Source organism: Macaca fascicularis, chromosome 18, assembly GCF_037993035.2.
Source record: "Macaca fascicularis isolate 582-1 chromosome 18, T2T-MFA8v1.1".
Classification (NCBI taxonomy): Eukaryota; Metazoa; Chordata; class Mammalia; order Primates; family Cercopithecidae; genus Macaca; species Macaca fascicularis.
Window position 1 is genome coordinate 71,214,508 of NC_088392.1, and position 19,823 is coordinate 71,234,330.

General features: G+C 35.9%; 1 protein-coding gene across 2 annotated transcripts in view; it reads left to right on the forward strand.

The window, feature by feature from the left end:
- NDC80 (NDC80 kinetochore complex component) overlaps positions 1 to 19,429 on the forward strand; it is a 45,885-nt gene extending 26,456 nt beyond the window's left edge. For both annotated transcript variants that reach the window (XM_045378246.2, XM_045378245.2), the window contains 6 exons: positions 1,404 to 1,556; positions 3,784 to 3,873; positions 8,801 to 8,893; positions 11,380 to 11,510; positions 13,435 to 13,537; positions 19,231 to 19,429. In XM_045378246.2, coding sequence (XP_045234181.2) covers positions 1,404 to 1,556; positions 3,784 to 3,873; positions 8,801 to 8,893; positions 11,380 to 11,510; positions 13,435 to 13,537; positions 19,231 to 19,368 — 708 coding nt within the window. In that variant the 3' untranslated portion in view covers positions 19,369 to 19,429. The remainder of the gene's footprint in view (positions 1 to 1,403; positions 1,557 to 3,783; positions 3,874 to 8,800; positions 8,894 to 11,379; positions 11,511 to 13,434; positions 13,538 to 19,230) is intronic.
- The last annotated feature ends 394 nt before the right edge of the window (positions 19,430 to 19,823 follow it).

A 19,823-nucleotide genomic window follows, 5' to 3' on the forward strand; every position in this document is an offset into this window, starting at 1 on the left:
TATCCATGTCTAAGTGAAAATAGGTAATAGGCTGTTATATATTTGGATCTGGGCCTTGGCATGAGAGAAGCCAATTATTCAACTTAATTTCAATGTTATGGGTAATACATTACCAATTTGGCCAACATTTAATGTATAAGTAATAAGCCCAAATTTTAATGTATAAGTAATATTGCTTTTGAGATCTAATGCATTTTTGGAAACTGCAAATTGGTTAAGCAAGTTCCAATGTGTCCTCTTACCGTTGCATTCCTTCACTCAAATTGATTTTTATGGATGAGTAATAACAATGAGAAACGAAGTATGCGTTTAATGGAGGAAGCAGATTAAAAACAAATTGCCTAGACTCTGCAAATTCATTTATTCAATCAAATATTAAGTATCTACTATATGCCAAGCACTGTTCTAGGTGCTGAGGATAGAGCTGCTTTCATGGAACTTATATTCAGGAAGTGGAGATGAACCAATATATGTCAGGTAGTGATGATTGCTATGAAGAAAAATAGAACAAAATAAGCATTTAGAAGAATTAGGGGGCTATATTAGGAGACAGCCTTTCTGATGACCTTATTTGAACAGAGCCCTGAAGGAAGAAGGAAGGAGAGCAGGAAATGTGAAATATGTTACTAAAATATTTTTATCAATAGAGTTAAAATAACATTTTCAGACATAAATGATTACCTTCTACTTATTTTGGATACATGAAATGTTTTAATTTGTACATTGACAAAACTAAGGTTGTTTGTTTTACATGTTTCATAATTTCTTTATCTGGCACTTCAAAAAGTAAATTTTAGTTAATACCTAAATATGGACTCTTATTCCAAGCTGTCAGGTAAATGGAAGATACTAGTACATTACACACCAATTGATAGTCTTAATTATTCTGTAAATTTAAGTGTTACTAAAACCTTATCTTCTTTGTATATTTTAAAACTGCTAGTTTTACTACTAAAGATTACTGAATTACTAAACTACTAAAAATAGGTGTAATATGTTTTGTATAAAATTGCAGAAATGCCAATTGAGGCCAGGCGCGGTGGCTCAAGCCTGTAATCCCAGCACTTTGGGAGGCTGAGGCAGGCGGATCACGAGGTCAGGAGATGGAGACCATCCTGGCTAACCTGGTGAAACCCCGTCTCTACTAAAAAATACAAAAAAAAAACTAGCCAAGCGAGGTGGCGGGCACCTGTAGTCCCAGCTACTCGAGAGGCTGAGGCAGAGAATGGCCTAAACCCGGGAGGCGGAGCTTGCAGTGAGCTGAGATCCGGCCACTGCTCTCCAGCCTAGGCGACAGAGCGAGACTCCGTCTCAAAAAAAAAAAAAATTGCAGAAATGCCAACTGAAAAAAACATATGGAATGGGGCTGCTTTAACATTTCTTTTTGTGTTCTCTTCTTACAGATTGAAACACAATTAGCAGAGTATCACAAATTGGCTAGAAAATTAAAACTTATTCCTAAAGGTGCTGAGAATTCCAAAGGTTATGATTTTGAAATTAAGTTTAATCCCGAGGCTGGTGCCAACTGCCTTGTCAAATACAGGGCTCAAGTTTATGTAAGTAATGATGACTACTTTTAAGATTTTTTAATTCTATGATTGATATCTCTAGAGTTTGAACTTTGGCATGTTCATAACCCAGTGCTAAACAAAGGAATAAAACACTGAAGCTGTATCTTCTTTCTTCTTGATCATAGAAATCTTCAACTATCCAGTAAAAAAAAATTGATTACGTGTAAAATAGATACCAGTACTATAAAGACAGAGGGCCTAACCCTTATTGTCAAGTTGCTAATGATCCCCCCAGAGGAGAAAGACGTCAAATGCTATATATGTGCTTCATTAGAAATCTTTACAAGTGGTAACGAAAAGATCATTTCTTCCCATGTAGCAAAAAAGACTTTGGAGATGGTAACCGTGGAATGAAATCTTGAAAGATGAGACATTTATGGGAATAGTCTGTAGAAAGAATTCCAGGCACAAGGGCACACATGAAGGCATAAAATGTGTTAGAGTACTAAGAACACTGGTAATTGACAAGGAGAAATTCGTGCCTAATTTTAAAATATGGCCAAGGCAGTAATTTGGGGAAGAAAATTTTTAAATAGCTCTATTGTAACTTGTCAGTTATTTATAGATTTTAGTATTTGAGTTGCCCCTAAAAATGCCAATTTTCAAAATACTTCAGTTTTTAATAGAAGAATATTAAAGTCAAAAGCTATACATTTTTCCCTTGAGAATTATTCATTTAACAAGTATTTATTAAGTGCATAATATGTTCCAGACCAGGTATGTGTTAGAGATAAACTATCAAGAAACATACATCCCTCCTTTCCCAGAGATAACAATTTGTGAATGGACAGACACTGATTAAATCAAGCTATATTCATTTTCAATAGAAAAAATACATCCAGTAAACATTTAGTCTATTAGTAATCTATCTATAGATAGGCAGGCATAGTTTGCTCAACACTGTTTTGAGTAGTTTGACATGGCTGATGCAAGAAAATAATTACATGAATCACATTCTTGTAGAAAAGATTACACAATGCAAAAAGAAGAATGAATATGCTCAAGGAGAAATTTTGCTTTCATCTCTAGAAATAGTTTTACATAATAATAGAAAAATAAAATAGAATCAATAAGGTACAAAGCCAAGTGTTATAAGTAGTATTTGGTGAAAAGTTCTTTAACAGATTAAAGAGGCCAGGCACGGTGGCTCAGGCCTATAATCCCAGCGCTTTAGGAGGCCAAGGTGGGCAGATCATGAGGTCAGGAGTTCAAGAGCAGCCTGGCCAATATGGTGAAACCCCATCTCTACTAAAAAATACAAAAATTAGCCATGCGTGGTGGCACGCACGTGTAGTCCCAGCTACTTGGGAGGCTGAGGCAGAGGAATTGCTTGAACTCGAAGGCAGAGGTTACAGTGAGCCAAGATCGCGCCACTACACTCCAGCCCGGGCAGCAGAGTGAGATTCCATCTCAAAAAAAAAAAACAGAGAGAAAGAGAGAGATTAAAGAGGCCATTGCATCTTTTGAAAGGAGCAGGCCAAAATTAAAACTCAGCAGTAACTTCAAAAGACCTACTTAAAACATAATGGTATATGGGATTTTCTTTCAGCATAATGAAATGTTTTGGAACTAGAGGTGATGTGATGGTTACTGTATTAAATGCCACTGAATTACACACTATAATTTTATGTTAAACATTATGTTTATTTTATGTTGTATGTTTAATTTTATGTTAACATCATTTTAACCTAAATATTTCAGTTTAACCATTTTAAAGTGTGAATTTCACCTCAATTTTAAAAAATGACAAGCAATGAAGTGCTGTGTTAAAGTCAGTAGAACAGAATAAACATAAGAAATACAAGCAGAGAATCCTAAAACTAAACAGTTGAAAAGGATTAAGAGAAATTGATACTTCTGGATAACATAGCATAAAAATACAACCTACATATAAATTCTTTTCAAAAAAAATACTGCAGTAAACTAAGTGTACTTGTAAAATGTTTAAATAATAGCAATGAATTTCCAGGATAGATGAGCAAATCTTGAATTTTGCAAGTATTCAAAACAAAAGCAGGTTATAGTCTACACTTAACAGAAATTTGATTAAAAACTAGCTTTGTTTTCTATTTGACAGTATATTAGATTTTAAATGTTATAGCTTCACTTTTTCTCCAAAAGTGACTCCTCCTATCACAGTGTGTGGATGCCTCAAGACAGATATTTTGTAATTAAATGTTATATGTCACCCACATTCCTATGTATTTTATAGGTACCTCTTAAGGAACTCCTGAACGAAACTGAAGAAGAAATTAATAAAGCTCGAAATAAAAAAATGGGTTTGGAGGATACTTTAGAACAAGTAAGTAATAAAACATAAAAAGTCATAAAAAGCAAAAATTAGATTTTAAAACCTAAAATTAAATGTTATTTGTGGTTTCTGATTGCTAAGGAAGTAATTTTTTAATAAAACTATGAAAAAATGAGAATTGGGTATACCCTCGACAGAAATATTTGAAGTAATTTATTAAGACATTTAAACATCCTAGCCTTCACATATCACATATGACGGAGTGAGATGGAACTAAGTAAATTTTCCTTTTTTTAATAGAAAAGTGCCTCTAACTTGAGATAATTTAGTATTTTTATACTAAAAGAGGTTTCAGATGGCTACCTTGAAAGTAGGCAAGTATAATTACGGGGTTAGAGGCTAATTAGCTGTGATAGATTAAGAGGTTTCTTTTTACCAAGTTTTTGCATTCTGGATCATGGAATTTCAGGAGAACTCAAATTCCTTTCGAAGTCTATTTCCAAAAGTGAATTTCAGGTAGTCTCTGCTTCTGAGATCCTGAATATCACCTATGTCCCTGAAAAGGAAAATTCTATTATTGTATTTAGTAACCTTTAAAGTAAACATTGTTAGTTAAGAAAATTTAAGCTACTTCTCAAATGCACACACAAAGGGTTTCATTTATAAGACACCAAGCAGTTAAAGGAAACCCCTTGTTAATTCAGCTCTTCAGGAACTACTATGATCTGGCTAATAGACTTCAAGATATAAAATGAAATTTTACGTTTTCTCAGAAGAGAAGTTTATTTTTTCTCATCTGGAAACAAAACCTATAGCATTTCACAAATAATTATGCTGGTAACTCACAGAAAGACATTTTTCCAATGTTAATAAATTCTATCAAGACTTCGTTTGTATTAGAATTTTTACATTCTCAGAAAAATAGAAAAATTTGTAACATTAGGTAAGTGAAGAGTTTCATCACCTCATACTATGACTGTAATTTGAGGTTTCTAAAATATCTATGGAGAAAAGATGAGGAATTTGGACTGCTCCCTGGGAATGATGATGATTTGCAGTGAAGTCTTCCTTTAGCCTGCTTCATTTTGATTTCTGGTTTTTGTTGGAATGGGTGCTAAAACCTGGAGATTCTCAAAAGGTATGAATTCCAAACAACAGGAACTTCATGTCCAAAACATCTTTCAGACTGACTTGAAGTTTTTAAAGGCTATAGATAGGGGAAAGTTATAAAATGCCTACTATAGACTAGGCCCCATGTTAGTGTCCTAAAGATAAATACATCCTTCAGGCACTCCCATTTAGAGAAAAAGGCTGACATAGATACAGTTATGCTCATCCGATTTTTAGGTTTACAAAACCCTTTGGGCTACAGGAAAACATAGCTTAGAGGGGATGCACATACCCATCTGCCAAAGATAAGACACCTGGGCGTTCTTGATTTCTTTCCTGAAAATGTTGGGAGACTTAAACCAATGTATAGTAGAACTAGAGGGAAGGAAACAGGTTTAGGAAATGTTAAGGAGGTAGAACCCAAGGATTTCGTGGCTGAATGTGCAAGCTTGAGGAGAAAGAAATATCAACATGACTTCCATATTTTTGATGTGGGCAACTGAGTGGATCATAGTGCTATTAACCTAGAGGAGGAAAACTGAGAGCAGGGTGTGGTGGAGACAGTGTTGGAGATGTTGAGCTTGCTGTCTGTGGGATATCCAGGAGGAAGCAGAAGCTATAGATACAGAGTGTAAGAAGGAGATCAGGGCTGAAAATACAGATTTGAGGGTCATTAGAGCATATGTAATAGTTGAAGCCATATATGTGGATGAATGTGGAGGGGAAAGTGACAGAGGATTGAATCCTAAACAGTAACAACATTTAAGAGACTGGCAAAGGAAGGAAATTCTGGGAAAAACTCTTAGAAAAAGTAGACAAAGTTAGTTAGAAAACAACAGAAGAGAATACGCTTATATGTATATGTAATATATATAAGCCAAAGTAGGGAAAACTTTTCAAGAAGGGAGAGATCAGTAATGTCATACAGAGACTAACAACTAAAATTGTTTTTCCTATTGGACAAATAGTTTAACTAAGTTAAGGTGGGATGGGGTAAAACGCAACTGGAAATAATAAAGGTTATAGAGAAATTAATAAATTAGAGTAACAAAACATTTAACCTGAAAAGTATTTTAAAATAATTACCAAAACCATTTAAGAAAAAGCAGGAAAATATAAAATGAGAAATGGCTTATAGCAATGGTGGAAATCTATTTGAATTATGAAGTAATATAGTATAAACAGAAATTTATATTTAAAATTTTTTGATGAAATGGATTATAACCTGAACAATAGAAATCCCAAGAAAGTCAAAATATGTAAGTAACCAGAAACTAAAGTAAAAAAAATAAAAATTTGCTCTTCAAAAGACTCCAATAATGGATAATTTCACAGGTCAGTGTTTTCAAATACTGAAGACTGGATGATTTCTGTGACATGTAAATTATCATAGAGCATAAAGAGACCGAATTCATGTAGGCCTCATGCCACAACATGACAAAGATATCACAAAAAGAAGAAATTAATCTAATCACACTTGTGAATATGAATGTAAATAAAGGTTAAAGTTAAATATTTGGAACTGAAATTTATGCAGCAAATATTTTTTGAGTGCTTATGTGCCTAGTACCGTAATAGATGGTGATACTAGTACAGTGTGGCATCTGCCTTTGTGAACTTCATTTTAAGTGGGAAGATGGGCATGAAAACAATTTCTTCTCTCATAACTTTTTGTAATGTGAATACAGCGCACTATGGATTCTCATAATATACTTAAGTACAGGCTCCTTCTGAGCGAAGTGATAGCTGAGCTGAGTTGTGAATAAAAGTAGGAGTTGACCAACGGATACACCAAAGGATGCTCGTGCTTATCCACATGCATGCACACACACATTCTACAGCATGGACCGGGCGTGGTGGCTCACGTCTGTAATCCTAGCACTTTGGGAGGCCAAGGTGGGTGGATTGCTTGAGCTCAGGAGGTCAAGACCAGCCGGGCAACATGGCAAAACCCAGCCGCTACAAAAAAATATAAAAATTAGCTGGGTGTAGTGGCGTGCACCTGTAGTCCCAACTACTCTGGAGGCTGAGGTGGGAGGATTGCTTGAGCCCTGGAGGTGGAGGCTGCAGTGAGCTGAGATTGTGCCACTGCACTCCAGCCTAGGTGACAAAGTGAGACCCCTTCTCCAAACAGAAAAAACAAAGAGCACAGCATATTAATAAATTACCATGAGTGTAAGTGAGATAAGGGAGAAGCCTGGAGAGACAAGAACCTAATTATGAAGGGGCTTGCTTACTGGTTGAATTTTTTTTATTCTATAGGCAGTAGAGATCATTGAAGATTTTTAAGTAAGGAAATAACAATAATTATTGTTATTTTAGTAATTTCACACTGTTGGCCTTTTGAAGAATAGATTAGAGGTGCATGAGACTAGACCATGCAATTAAGAGACCTATCAATATCCTGTACAGTGAATAATAAATGGTAGGGACCCAAAGCAAGGCTATTACAGTGAAGATGGAGAAAGGAGATTTAAAGATGGAAACAACAGTTTGGTTGTCCATTTGTATGTGAAGGTCAAGAAAGAAATTGAGAATGCCCAGGTGTCTTATCTTTGGCAAATGGGTATGTGGTGATTGATAAAGAATGTAAAAGAGAAGGGTATAGAAGAGAGAATTGTAGGTTGGCATATGCTGAGTTTCAGGTCTCTGGGGCATCAAAGTGGAGAATGTCCAGTAGGTAACTGGAGCTGGGCTGTGTGTGTGTGTGTGTGTGTGTGTACATGTGTGTGTGTGTGTGTGTGTGTGTGTGTGTGTGTGTGTATATATATATATATATATATATATATATGAAATGTGTACTTTGGGAATCAGAAAAACAGGTTTAAGTAATTGATGCAGCTTTAGTACTGCTGACATGGAAAGTGGAAGCTGCTCAGAGATGAGTAAACATGGTTTTGACCAACCATGAGGATCAGTGGAAGTTCTGGTTGCTTGAGTATCTGTTGGTGTTATTACAGGTGAATTTAAAACAACTTGTTTAACTTGTTAGTTACTGCAGATAAAACATACCTTTAGAAAAAGTTCTTGGTGTTAGATCTGGTTTTGAGTTCTGGGCGTATGCTAGTTGTATGTGTCACTAACCTGTGTTTTAGCAAATAACAATAGCTTCACTAAATTTTAACCCCTAGATTTTTTTTTAATTTCATATGTGTGTAGAATTATCCTTTTTAAAAAAAGTCAGCTATTATACATTTTACTATTTTATGTTTCCTGCAGGAAACAGTTTCCTCTTGGTATAGCTGAAGAACATTCTCTATTAATTGCTGACATCAACTGGTATCAGCACTTGCCAACAGGAAATGAACTTGAAAAACACTTTTTTCTTTCAGTTTTGGTTTCAACTGATCTTAAAGTTCAAGCTTTAACAAGATTAAATGTGGTTACCTTATTACTTTTTGAAGGAAAGCATGACTATAACTAATAGCAAACATCTAATAAAATTAATACAAACAATTCTTTTTTAACATTTTAGAAAATGAACATAAAAATGAAAAGCTAAATAACTATAGTAGATGTAGTCTAAATAAAGCTAGATTTCAAATCCAGAGGCAAAAATTATTTATATATGAATAAAGTAATATGGCAATATTAATAATATATGTAATATATATGAGAGCTTAAAAAGCACTCACACAACAACTAGTGGAAAAACAGATATTAACCTCCTTAACTTTGAGGTTTCTTTGAAATTAATTTCTCTTTGGAGAATAATAAAATTTTTGGACAAATGATAAGTGAGAGTCCAAAAGGACTAGAAGAAATAACATTGTTCGGTTAGTTGATGGATAATATAAAAACTCTATAACTTGTTAAAATAACTTTGATGTATAGTTATGATTTCTCAACCAAGGTTTTATTTCCCCAGTTGAATGCAATGATAACAGAAAGTAAGAGAAGTGTGAGAACTCTGAAAGAAGAAGTTCAAAAGCTGGATGATCTTTACCAACAAAAAATTAAGGTAAGAACTTTGCTACTGTTTGTGTAGGTTATCCAAAGCTATGTCATGATTGCTTGATGAGTCATATATTCTGACATCAAAACCAAAATCTTTAAGCTATATACATCCTATAACTTGTATCTTAGGTTAGTTTTCTCTGCCAAAGTTTATGGTAAGGAGTCGTTTTATTTTGTTCTTTAAAGGACATTTTTCTGGATTAGAGCTATTTTACCATAGAACACATTTACTGTTCCTTTATCTGATATTTTATACTTGCATATGTGACTCAATATCCTTGCAAAACTAAACAGAATCTCTCCTACCTTTTTATAGAGATTTAGTGTTATGTACTGCTAAAGCCTGAACCCCAATAAGGTCTTTTGAATATGTAGTTGCCTGCCAAGAGTTATTGTAAATTGACTATCCTGGTCACATTCCAAAGACCGTTTACATGCAGTCTAGAAGGTAGGTAAAATAAAAAGACTGACTCTCCACCATTCTACTGTCTGACCAGCATTTTAAAATATTCAGATGACTCTATTTATTACCACTTACACAATTCATGTGAAAATTTTAACTATGCCAATATTTTTTACTTATGTCAACGAAGTATTAGGAACTGAAAACTTTTCTCTTGGCTTGTATTATATTTAGGACCTATTTGTTTTCTTAAATAGTGTGAAATGTTTAGAAAATACGCCACATAATATGATCTAAATGTGAAATGTAAGACATTGGTGGGCCGGGCGCGGTGGCTCAAGCCTGTAATCCCAGCGCTTTGGGAGGCCGAGACGGGCGGATCACGAGGTCAGCAGATCGAGACCATCCTGGCTAACACAATGAAACCCCGTCTCTACTAAAAATACAAAAAAAAATTAGCCGGGCGAGGTGGCGGGCGCCTGTAGTCCCAGCTACTCGGGAGGCTGAGGCAGGAGAATGGCGTAAACCCGGGAGGCGGAGCTTGCAGTGAGCCGAGATAGCGCCACTGCACTCCAGCCTGGGCGACAGAGCGAGACTCCGTCTCAAAAAAAAAAAAAAAAAGACATTGGTAATCATTTTTATTTTTTCACACATCCTCTATGACAATGCTTGAGTTTACTCTCTGATGCACTTAAATGAAAGGCTTTATGTTACTTCATCTTCACAAACCTTAGAAATGATGAATTTGGGCTACTTTGCCTATGCATAGTTAATACATCTGTGAAATAAGGACCTACATAAGGCCTCCTTGAAGCTCCTGAGAAAAAATCTTAATTAAAATATTATAAAATTTCCTGTTGTTCAAACTGGAAAATACTGCTGAATGAATCCTATGCAAGCTTTTTGAAAAGGTCACATTTGGTAAATACTTCCAACTCACCAAAAAACTAAAAAACTTCACTTCCTAAATTCTAGCCAGTTGACCTTGGCACCCTAAAAACTGAACCAATTTTATTTAGTTTCTGCATCTTTGAGAATAAAATGACTTTTAATTTTTTAAAGGAAAAAGTATTTTTTGTTCATAATATAAATGCTCATTACAAACAATAGAGACTCAAGAGAGAAAAGTATAAAATGGGAACTGAAATGTACCTTATAGTCTACCATAATGCCATCACTAGAAACAATGGTTAAAGTTTAGGGAATGTCTTCCAGATATACAAACATATATTTTTTTAATGGTACCAAATTATGCAGTTTTTCATAATCTGTCTTTCTCAGGAAAAGATATCATAGATATCATAGATATCTTTTCATATAAACGTAGAGAGAGCAATCCTTCTATTGTGTTTTTATTTTACATATATACATAAGTATGTATATAACTTATTTAGCTAGCCCCTTATTAATTTTTTCCCTAAATTTTCAACTGACAAATAATGTTGCTGTGAATATCTTTGTATATCTTTACGTATTTTTCCATTCCTTCCCTTTGATAAATTTCTGAAGCAGAACCATTGAATTAAAGGTTTTATATGTATTTTAAATTTTAATAAATATTTTCAAATTAAAAAATAATAAAATCACTTTTTTTTTTTTTTTTTTTTTTTTGAGACAGTGTCTCTCTCTGTCGCCCAGGCTGGAATGCAGTGGCACAGTCTGAGCTCACTGCAACCTCCATCTCCTGGGTTCAAGCGATTCTCATGCCTCAGCTTCCTGATTAACTAGGATTACAGGCGCATGCCACCATGCCCAACTAATTTTTGTATTTTTACTAGAGATGGCGTCTCACCCTGCTGGCCAGGCTGGTCTCAAACTCTTGACCTCAAGTGGTCTTCCCACCTCGACCTCCCAAAGTGCTGGGATGACAGGCATGAGCCACCACGCCCAGCCGCATTTGTTTTTATAATACAGAATTCCCAAAGGAGCGCTTTAAAGTCTCTTGCATGTAAAATAGTAAGCATCTTGAGAATACAAATGATGCAACCTGATTTTACTTAAGTGCTTTTTATAATTGTTTTAAATCCACCTAGAGTATACAGAATGTGAATATCAAGAAACCCATAACCATGACTTTATCCTGATAGGAAGCAGAGGAAGAGGATGAAAAATGTGCCAGTGAGCTTGAGTCCTTGGAGAAACACAAGCACCTGCTAGAAAGTACTGTTAACCAGGGGCTCAGTGAAGCTATGAATGAATTAGATGCTGTTCAGCGGGAGTAAGTTTATATCACCAAGATTTATACGTTTCTTTTCAGATTATTAATTTAACAGTTCTGTAAAATTCGATCTATTTTTATTTGCTTTAATTTATAGTATACACGTATTTAGGATGGAAAGAATGGTATGTAGAACTTAAGTACAACTGCTTATAACCTGAGAACTTTCTCTATCAACAGATACATTCTGTTAGTATTACAGTTACTGTCTACCAAGAAATCATTAATCTTTAGATCTAGTTAATACATGGCTTTTAATCCCTGAAAACAACATAAAAAATTTTAAATCAATTCAAATAAATTTGGCTATTTGTTAGTGAATTTTAATAAAATTCCACTAAGCTTTAATAAACTCCACTGAGCTCATGTTTTTATTTCCTAGAAATTATGTATATTATATAATAAAATGTAATTATACTATAAATTATAGTCAGTCTACTATAACACAACATATGCCTTCTAAATAGTTACCATGCTATGCAAAATCATGCCATAAAAATCACAGGATCTATGGGAAAACTGATATTGAGGCACAGCATTAAAAAATTTCATCAGTAGTCAGGCTCAGTGGCACACACCTGTAGTCCCAGCTACTCGTGAGACCGAGACAGGAGAATCACTTGAGCATAGAAGTTCAAGGCCATCCTGGGCAACAGAGCAAGACTCCATCTCTAAAAAAAATTAAAAACCCCATCAGTGACACATGTAAACAAAAGATAAGAATCAAACAAAAATGTTAGCACAATGATACACATATTTAATGGTTAGGAAATACATAATGCTACGATCAATATGGGACCCTTCGTATTAAAAAGACCTCTAGTTTGATTTGAGAAACGGGCATTCAGAAGGCGACAGACTGAGTTACTGTAAAGGGTAGAAAGTGGGTTATCTGAAGTGGGATGGAAATTGCACCATCAGTAGTGGATGCATGTGGCTCATTACATATGCAGTGCCCTGAGTGGCTAGTGTACATTTGATGTGTGTGCTTACGTTTGTGTATTCCTTTGCATCCGGATTCAGCTGGGTGCAGTTTTCTGCATTCACCAAGTATTTCTCAGGGAAGAAATTGGCATAAGCAAACATGAAATTTGCCAGATTATGCTCATATTTCCAAAAACATAACAGAACTGCCTACCTATATATTTTGTTGTATTTCTTAGAAGTATTTTATAATCAAATTGTACATTGTCAGGATCTCCTCCTTCTCAGTTTCCCTTACAATTTTTAAAACTTACATAGGAAAAATTTTAGCCACACTATATAACTACAACTACAAACAGTGGCATCCTTTCTTTAAATAATATTCTGTCTCTATGTATATAATGCTCTTGTGCAACTTATATAAAATCAATATACTGAACAGTTAATCCATAGGCTTTGTGTACATTTATGTAAAATATACATTTTTTAAGTCTTAAGTTGCCCTCAAATAACTGAAAAATTTCCTACTTTGAGACTGCAAGTACAAGCCTTGTGAAAGTCATTTCTCTTCACTTCTTTATTTGTAGGCCAAGGGTGGAAAACTCAGTTGAGGTTTATTTGGCCTGCAATTTTATTGGTTTGAATTTGAATTTGAATTCCTACAAGTGAGACTTCCAGTCCCCCATTTGCAAATTTTTGTCTTGCTCAGAAAGCATTTGAGTTTACAGTCCCTTTGGAGACTCACTTGCAAAGCTTTAGACGCTAAAACATGAAGTTTTGGCACTCTTTTGTTTTGTTGCTTGCAAAGAATCTTTGAAAATGTTTATATTTCTCTTTTAATGATTGATAGTAGGACCTCTACAGATTATACATATAGCATGCAGCACACAGATCCATCACAGTTTGGTTTTATTGAATGTGGAAATGGGAAGTGAGCTAACTAGAACTGATGTATTCATTTTTTTCCTGGACAACTTAAACAAGAGTTTTTGTTCTGCAGATACCAACTAGTTGTGCAAACCACGACTGAAGAAAGACGAAAAGTGGGAAATAACTTACAACGTCTGTTAGAGATGGTTGCTACACATGTCGGGTCTGTAGAGGTAAGTGTGTGATGGTCTTTCCTACATTCCAAGAAAGGTTTTTAAAAGTTTGATATATTTCTGCTTTCTTCCATAGAAATTGAATGATGAATTTTATTTCTATTTAAAGTATGATCTAGCAAAAATTTATCAGAATAATCTTGTCTAGTAGTATGGCAACATGATGCAGGGGAACATTTGTGCATTTTATTTTATTTATTTTTTAATTTATTTTATTTATTTTTTGAGACAGAGTTTCACTCTCATCTCCCAGGCTAGAGTCCAATGGCATGGTCTTGACTCACTCCAACCTCCACCTCCCAGGTTCAAGTGATTCTCCTGTCTCAGCCTCCCAAGTAGCTGGGATTACAGGATCCCGTCACCACGCCCAGCTAAGTTTTGTATTTTTAGTAGAGACAGGGTTTCACCATCTTGGCCAGGCTGGTCTCAAATTCCTGACCTCAGGCGATTCACCCTTCTCCGCCTCCCAAAGTGCTAGGATTACAGACTTGAGCCACTGCGCCCAGCCCACTTGTGCATTTTATAAAGTAATCTATTGTATTTGCATAAACAACATATCATGTTATGTATTATATCGACAATGTATGATGATGCTATGCCAGGCCATTTTCTACATACTGGAAACATATTAGTACATTTACATTCATACATTTAGGATTTCATTAAGTTTAAGATGAAAGGGCATATCTTATGATGATTGTTATTCCTTTCTGTGATTTTTTATAAGCACAAAGCGAAGTGTTTCAGAAGGATGAGGTTTATTTACCTTATCCCCACTCTTCACACAGCTAAAGTTCACCGATAAAACTATCCCTCCAACCTGCTGCACGGAGCCCCAGAAGCTAAGATAAATTTCTGAGCTATAAAATTCCTGGTTAATGTATTAGATGATAATATATTTCCAGTTTAAGAAAAAAATTCGCTTTGTCATATTAATGGACTTCCATTTATTGAAAACATGAGCATGTGATACGCTACTACCCATCCTTTCTCCTGAAAGACATTGAACTGCTGCTTTCTTCGTGTCAATGGTCTTCACTTTTTAGTGTGAAGAACTAAGAAAAGCATCCTAGATACTATGTCAGAAAATGTGGGTTCTACCCACTTTCTAATTCAAGCACTTAGTGGTTCTATAACTTTGCCTGATCCTTTTCAACCAGTGTTATTCATCTGAACCATATGACAAAAAATTATCTGAGTGTGTTTTCATTTTCCCAAGGATGGTATACAATAATTCTATTCTAGATGCATAAGAGAAAAGTTTATTCATAGCATACAATTGATGGCTTAGGTTGACAGAGCCTGTTTGTATATATCATTTTACATCTTTGGGTCTTTAGTTTCTTCATCTGTAAAAATGAAGCATTTGTGCTAAACAGTTGTGAACATCCTTAGCACCTCTGACTTTCTTTTCTTTCTTTCTTTTTTTTTTTTTTTTTGAGACAGAGCCTCATTCTGTCGCCTAGGTAGGAGTGCAATGGCGCGATCTCGGCTCACTGCAACTTCGCCTCCCAGGTTCAAGGGATTCTCCTGCCTCAGCCTCCCAAGTAGCTGGGATCACAGGCATGCGCCACCATGCCCAGCTAATATTTGTATTTTTAGTGGAGACAGGGTTTCACCATGTTGGCCAGGCTGGTCTCAAACTCCTGACCTCAAGTGATCTGCCTGCCTTGACCTCCCAAAGTGCTGGGATTGCAGACGTGAGCCACTGCACTGGGCCGTGATTTTCTGTTATCTGCAGCTCTACTGTCTGTCCTCTGTGTTAATTCAGTAGTAACTTATCACTAGGGATTTGTGTAAAGTAATCACAGTTATCAATGTTTTAATCAGTTAAAGTTAGAATTGAAAACCTAACGGTAAGTTACTATTATTTTTTAGTTTCTGTACAGTTTGGTGTTATTGGAAAAATTAGGCCAAATTCAGCAAACACTAAGCACTTACTTTGCACTATGCAAAATTTATGATTAATCAGTATAAATTTTTAATAGCTTTTGTAAAATATGGAAGAACCATAGAAAGTCAAACCACACTAGTTTGGTTGTCCAGTGAACAATACTGGTTGAACAAGATCAGGCACAATGAGGAAATTCTACAGTGAGTAATGAAGTTGGACTAAAGAAAACAGAGGGGTTTAGATCTAAAGGTACCTTTAGATGGAATATTGTTCTTGTGGGACAAAGTGTTTATTTGAGCAGTTCCTGGTTGGAGCCCCATAAAGGTCTCACGTGTGGCTTGATGTTCTAGAACAGGGGTCAGCAAACTGCAACCTGCAGGCCCAATTGGGCCTACAGCCTGCTTTTGTAAATAAAGTTTTATTGCAACACAGCCACCTCATTTGTTTTAGTATATCTTTGGCTGGTTTTGCGCTACAATGGCAGGATTGAGCAATTATTAAGAAAACCGGCCGGGCGCGGTGGCTCAAGCCTGTAATCCCAGCACTTTGGGAGGCCGAGGCGGGCGGATCACAAGGTCGGGAGATCGAGACCACAGTGAAACCCCGTCTCTACTAAAAATACAAAAAAAATTAGCCGGGCGCGGTGGCGGGCGCCTGTAGTCCCAGCTACTCAGGAGGCTGAGGCAGGAGAATGGCGGGAACCCTGGAGGCGGAGCTTGCAGTGAGCCGAGATCGCGCCACTGCACTCCAGCCTGGGCAACAGCGTGAGACTCCGTCTCAAAAAAAAAAAAAAAAGAAAAGAAAACCATCTGGACTGCCAAGGCTAAAGTAGTTATTATTTGGTTCTTTACAGAAAAACTTTGCTTTTCCTGCGGGACACAAAATCACCTTTTTTTTTTGTCGGGGGGAAGGGGTCTGTTTAGGCATACCAAGAATTATTATAAAGCTGTAGTAACTAGCACATTGTAGTATTGATGCAGAAAGACCAGTCTCTGTGATTAAGAGTGCAGACATAGATGCATGAGCATAGACAGGAAATATATGTCTATGAGAGAGGCAGTATTTCAGAATAGTCGGATAAAATGAATTGTTCAATTAATGAAGTTGGAACCCTACCTTAAACTCTACAAAGAAATCAGTTCCAGATGAATTCAGAAATTAACGTGAGGCTCACTTTTTTAACTTTTACAAGAATTATAAGAGACTATCTTTATGCTTTAGGGGTTGTAAATGAGTTCTTAAATAGACACAAAAAGTATAAACCACAAAAGAAAATTATTTACAAATTTACCTTTATTAAAATTAAAATCTTCTCTACATCAAAGTACATGGAAAGAGAGTGGAAAGACAAGCCACAAACTGATATAAGATGTTTTTTAAAACACAACTGGTAAAGGATTACCATCCAGATATACAATGGCCTCTGAAAAATAAATAAATGGACCAAAGATTTGAAGGGGCCCCGAAAATATGTATATCTAATATGTATCAATAAAAGTAATTTTTCTACTTGAATGAGAATTTATTACAGAAGAACCAAGGTGGCCAATAAACATATGAAAGTATACGTCATATTCTACACTTAAGAAATTGGCAAAAATTTAGTTTGATCATTACCAAATGCCAGCAAGGATGTGGAGAAATGGGAGTTCTAATTTACTGTTAGCAATTATGTAAATTGATAAAATAATTTTAGAAAATAATTTGGCAGCCAGGCACGGTGGGTCATGTCTAATCCTAGCACTTTGGGAGGCCAAGGCAGGCAGATCACAAGGTCAGGAGATCGAGACTATCCTGGCCAACATGGTGAAACCTCATCTCTACTAAAAATACAAAAATTAGCTGGGTGTGGTGGCACGTGCCTGTAATCCCAGCTACTCAGGAGGCTGAGGCACGAGAATCGCTTGAACCCAGGGGGCGGAGCTTGCAGTGAGCTGAGATCACGCCACTGCACTCCAGCCTGGTGACAGAGCAAGACTCTGTCTCAAAAAAAAAAAAAGAAAAGAAAGAAAGAAAGTAATTTGTCAATCCCCAAAGCCAACTTTCACTCTAGGTATATTTGCCCTAAAAAAATATTTACACTGTATGCTAGAGGGCTGTACTAGGTTGAATAGTGCCCCCTGCAAAAGTCACATCTATCCTAAATCACAGAAACTGACCTTATTTGGAAGTAGGATCTTTGCAAATGTAATTGGTTAAGATGAGGTCATACTGGATTAGGGTAGGCCCTAAATCCAGTGACTGGTATCCTTATATGAAGGTCATGTGAAGACAGAGGCAGATATTGGAGTGAAGCAGCCATGCTAAGGAACACCAAGGACTGCCAGGAGCCACCAGAAGCTGGGAAGAGGCAAAGAAGGATTCTTCCCTAGACCCTTCAGAGAGACCATGGCCCTGCTGACATCTTGATTTCAAACTTCTGGCCTCTAGAACTAAAAGATTACATTTCTGTTGTTTTAAGCAACCTAGTTTGTGGTAATTTGTAACAGTATCAGTATTTGAAATAGCAAAAAAAAAAAAAACAAATAATGTGGCATGTTAGTTTCCCATTGCTAATGTAACAAATTACCACCAACCTAATGGCTTAAAAGCAACACAAATTTATCATCTTAGAGTTATTAAGGTTAGTCTAAAATGGGTCCAAAGGGCTATAATATTTCTGGGGCCTTTGCCAGCTTCTAAAGGCCACCTACAGTCCTTGGCTTGTAGCTCCTTCCTTTATCATTAAAGCCAGTGCATGGCATCTTCTCTCCTCTCTGCCCTCTGCTGCTGTCCTTAAAGTCCTTCTCTGACTCTGACGCTGGTGATTTCCTCTTCTAAGGACCCACCTGGATACTGCAGAATAATCTCCTTTTCTCAAGATCCTTAACTTAGTTACATCTACAGTTTATTTTGCTATGTAAGCTAACAGTCACAGGTTCCTTTCTGGAATTAGGTCATGGACATTTTTGGAAAGGCTGTTACTCAGCCTACCACACCTGGGAACAAACAAAACTTCATTACCAGCAAAATAAGTAAATGTTGATATATTCATTCTAGAATACTATGCAGCAGTACATTGGATAAACTGCAGCCATATGTAGTAACATGAATGAATTTTAAAATACTGGATGAAAAAGTCATAGAACATTATATTTAATATCATTTGATAAATATGAAGGTTAAAACCAGGTACTATTAAATCAATATATTATTTAGAGATACATTCATCTGTGTGTGTGTGTGTGTGTGTGTGTGTGTGTGTGTGTGTGTAATAAAGGTATAAGGTAAAGAAAAGCAAAACACCATTCAGGCAAGAGGTTATATCTTGGGGAGAAAAAAGAAGACAATTAGGAAAGGGCACAAAAAGAGCCTACATGGTGAATACAAATATATTCTTTTTACTTTTTTTTTTTTTTTTTTGCTAGCATCTTGGTCTGTGACCCAGGTTGGAGTGCAGTGGTCCAATCTTGACCCACTGCAACCTCCACCTCCCAATCTCAGGTGATCCTCCTGTCTCAGCTTCTTGCAGAGTTGGAATTACAGGCACACACCACCACACCTGGCTAATTTTTTTATTTTTAGTAGAGAGTGTGTTTCACCATGTTGGTCAGGCTGGTCTCAAACTCCTGACCTCAAGTGATCCGCCCACCTCAGCCTCATAAAGTGTTGGGGTTACAGGAGTGAACCACCACGCCGAGCCCTTTTTATTCTTAACTTTAAAATGTTATCCTCTTGTTTGTAAATTTTACAATTAAACATTTTTAAAGAAATTAATATTTTTTTACTTTGACAATTGTTAATTAATTATCTTCACTAGAAACATCTTGAGGAGCAGATTGCTAAAGCTGATAGAGAATATGAAGAATGCATGTCAGAAGATCTCTCAGAAAATATTAAAGAGATTAGAGATAAGTATGAGAAGAAAGCTGCTCTAATTAAGTCTTCTGAAGAATGAAGATAAAATGTTGATCATGTATATATATCCATAGTGAATAAAATTGTCTCAGTAAAGTGTATTTTTCTCTCTCATTTCTTAATAACTTCAAATGGTGAGAAGACAAGGTAGTATGATTTAAACTAGAAGTTGGCAAAATACAGGTTGAGGATCCCTTGCCCAAAATGCTTGGGCCCAGAATTGTTTTGGAATTGGATTTTGGGGGGTTGGGTGCTTTGTTTTGTTTTCAGATTTTCAAATTTTTGTGATATCTTGAGGACAGGACTCTTGTCTAAACATGAGATTTATTTATACACCTTATACACATAGGCTGAAGGTTATTTTATACAATATTGTTAATAAATTTGTGCATGAAACAATTTTGACTACAATCCTTCATGGGGTCAAGTGTGGCATTTTCCAATTGGCATTATGTCAGAGCTCAAAAAGTTCAGATTTTAGACTGTTTGCAGTGG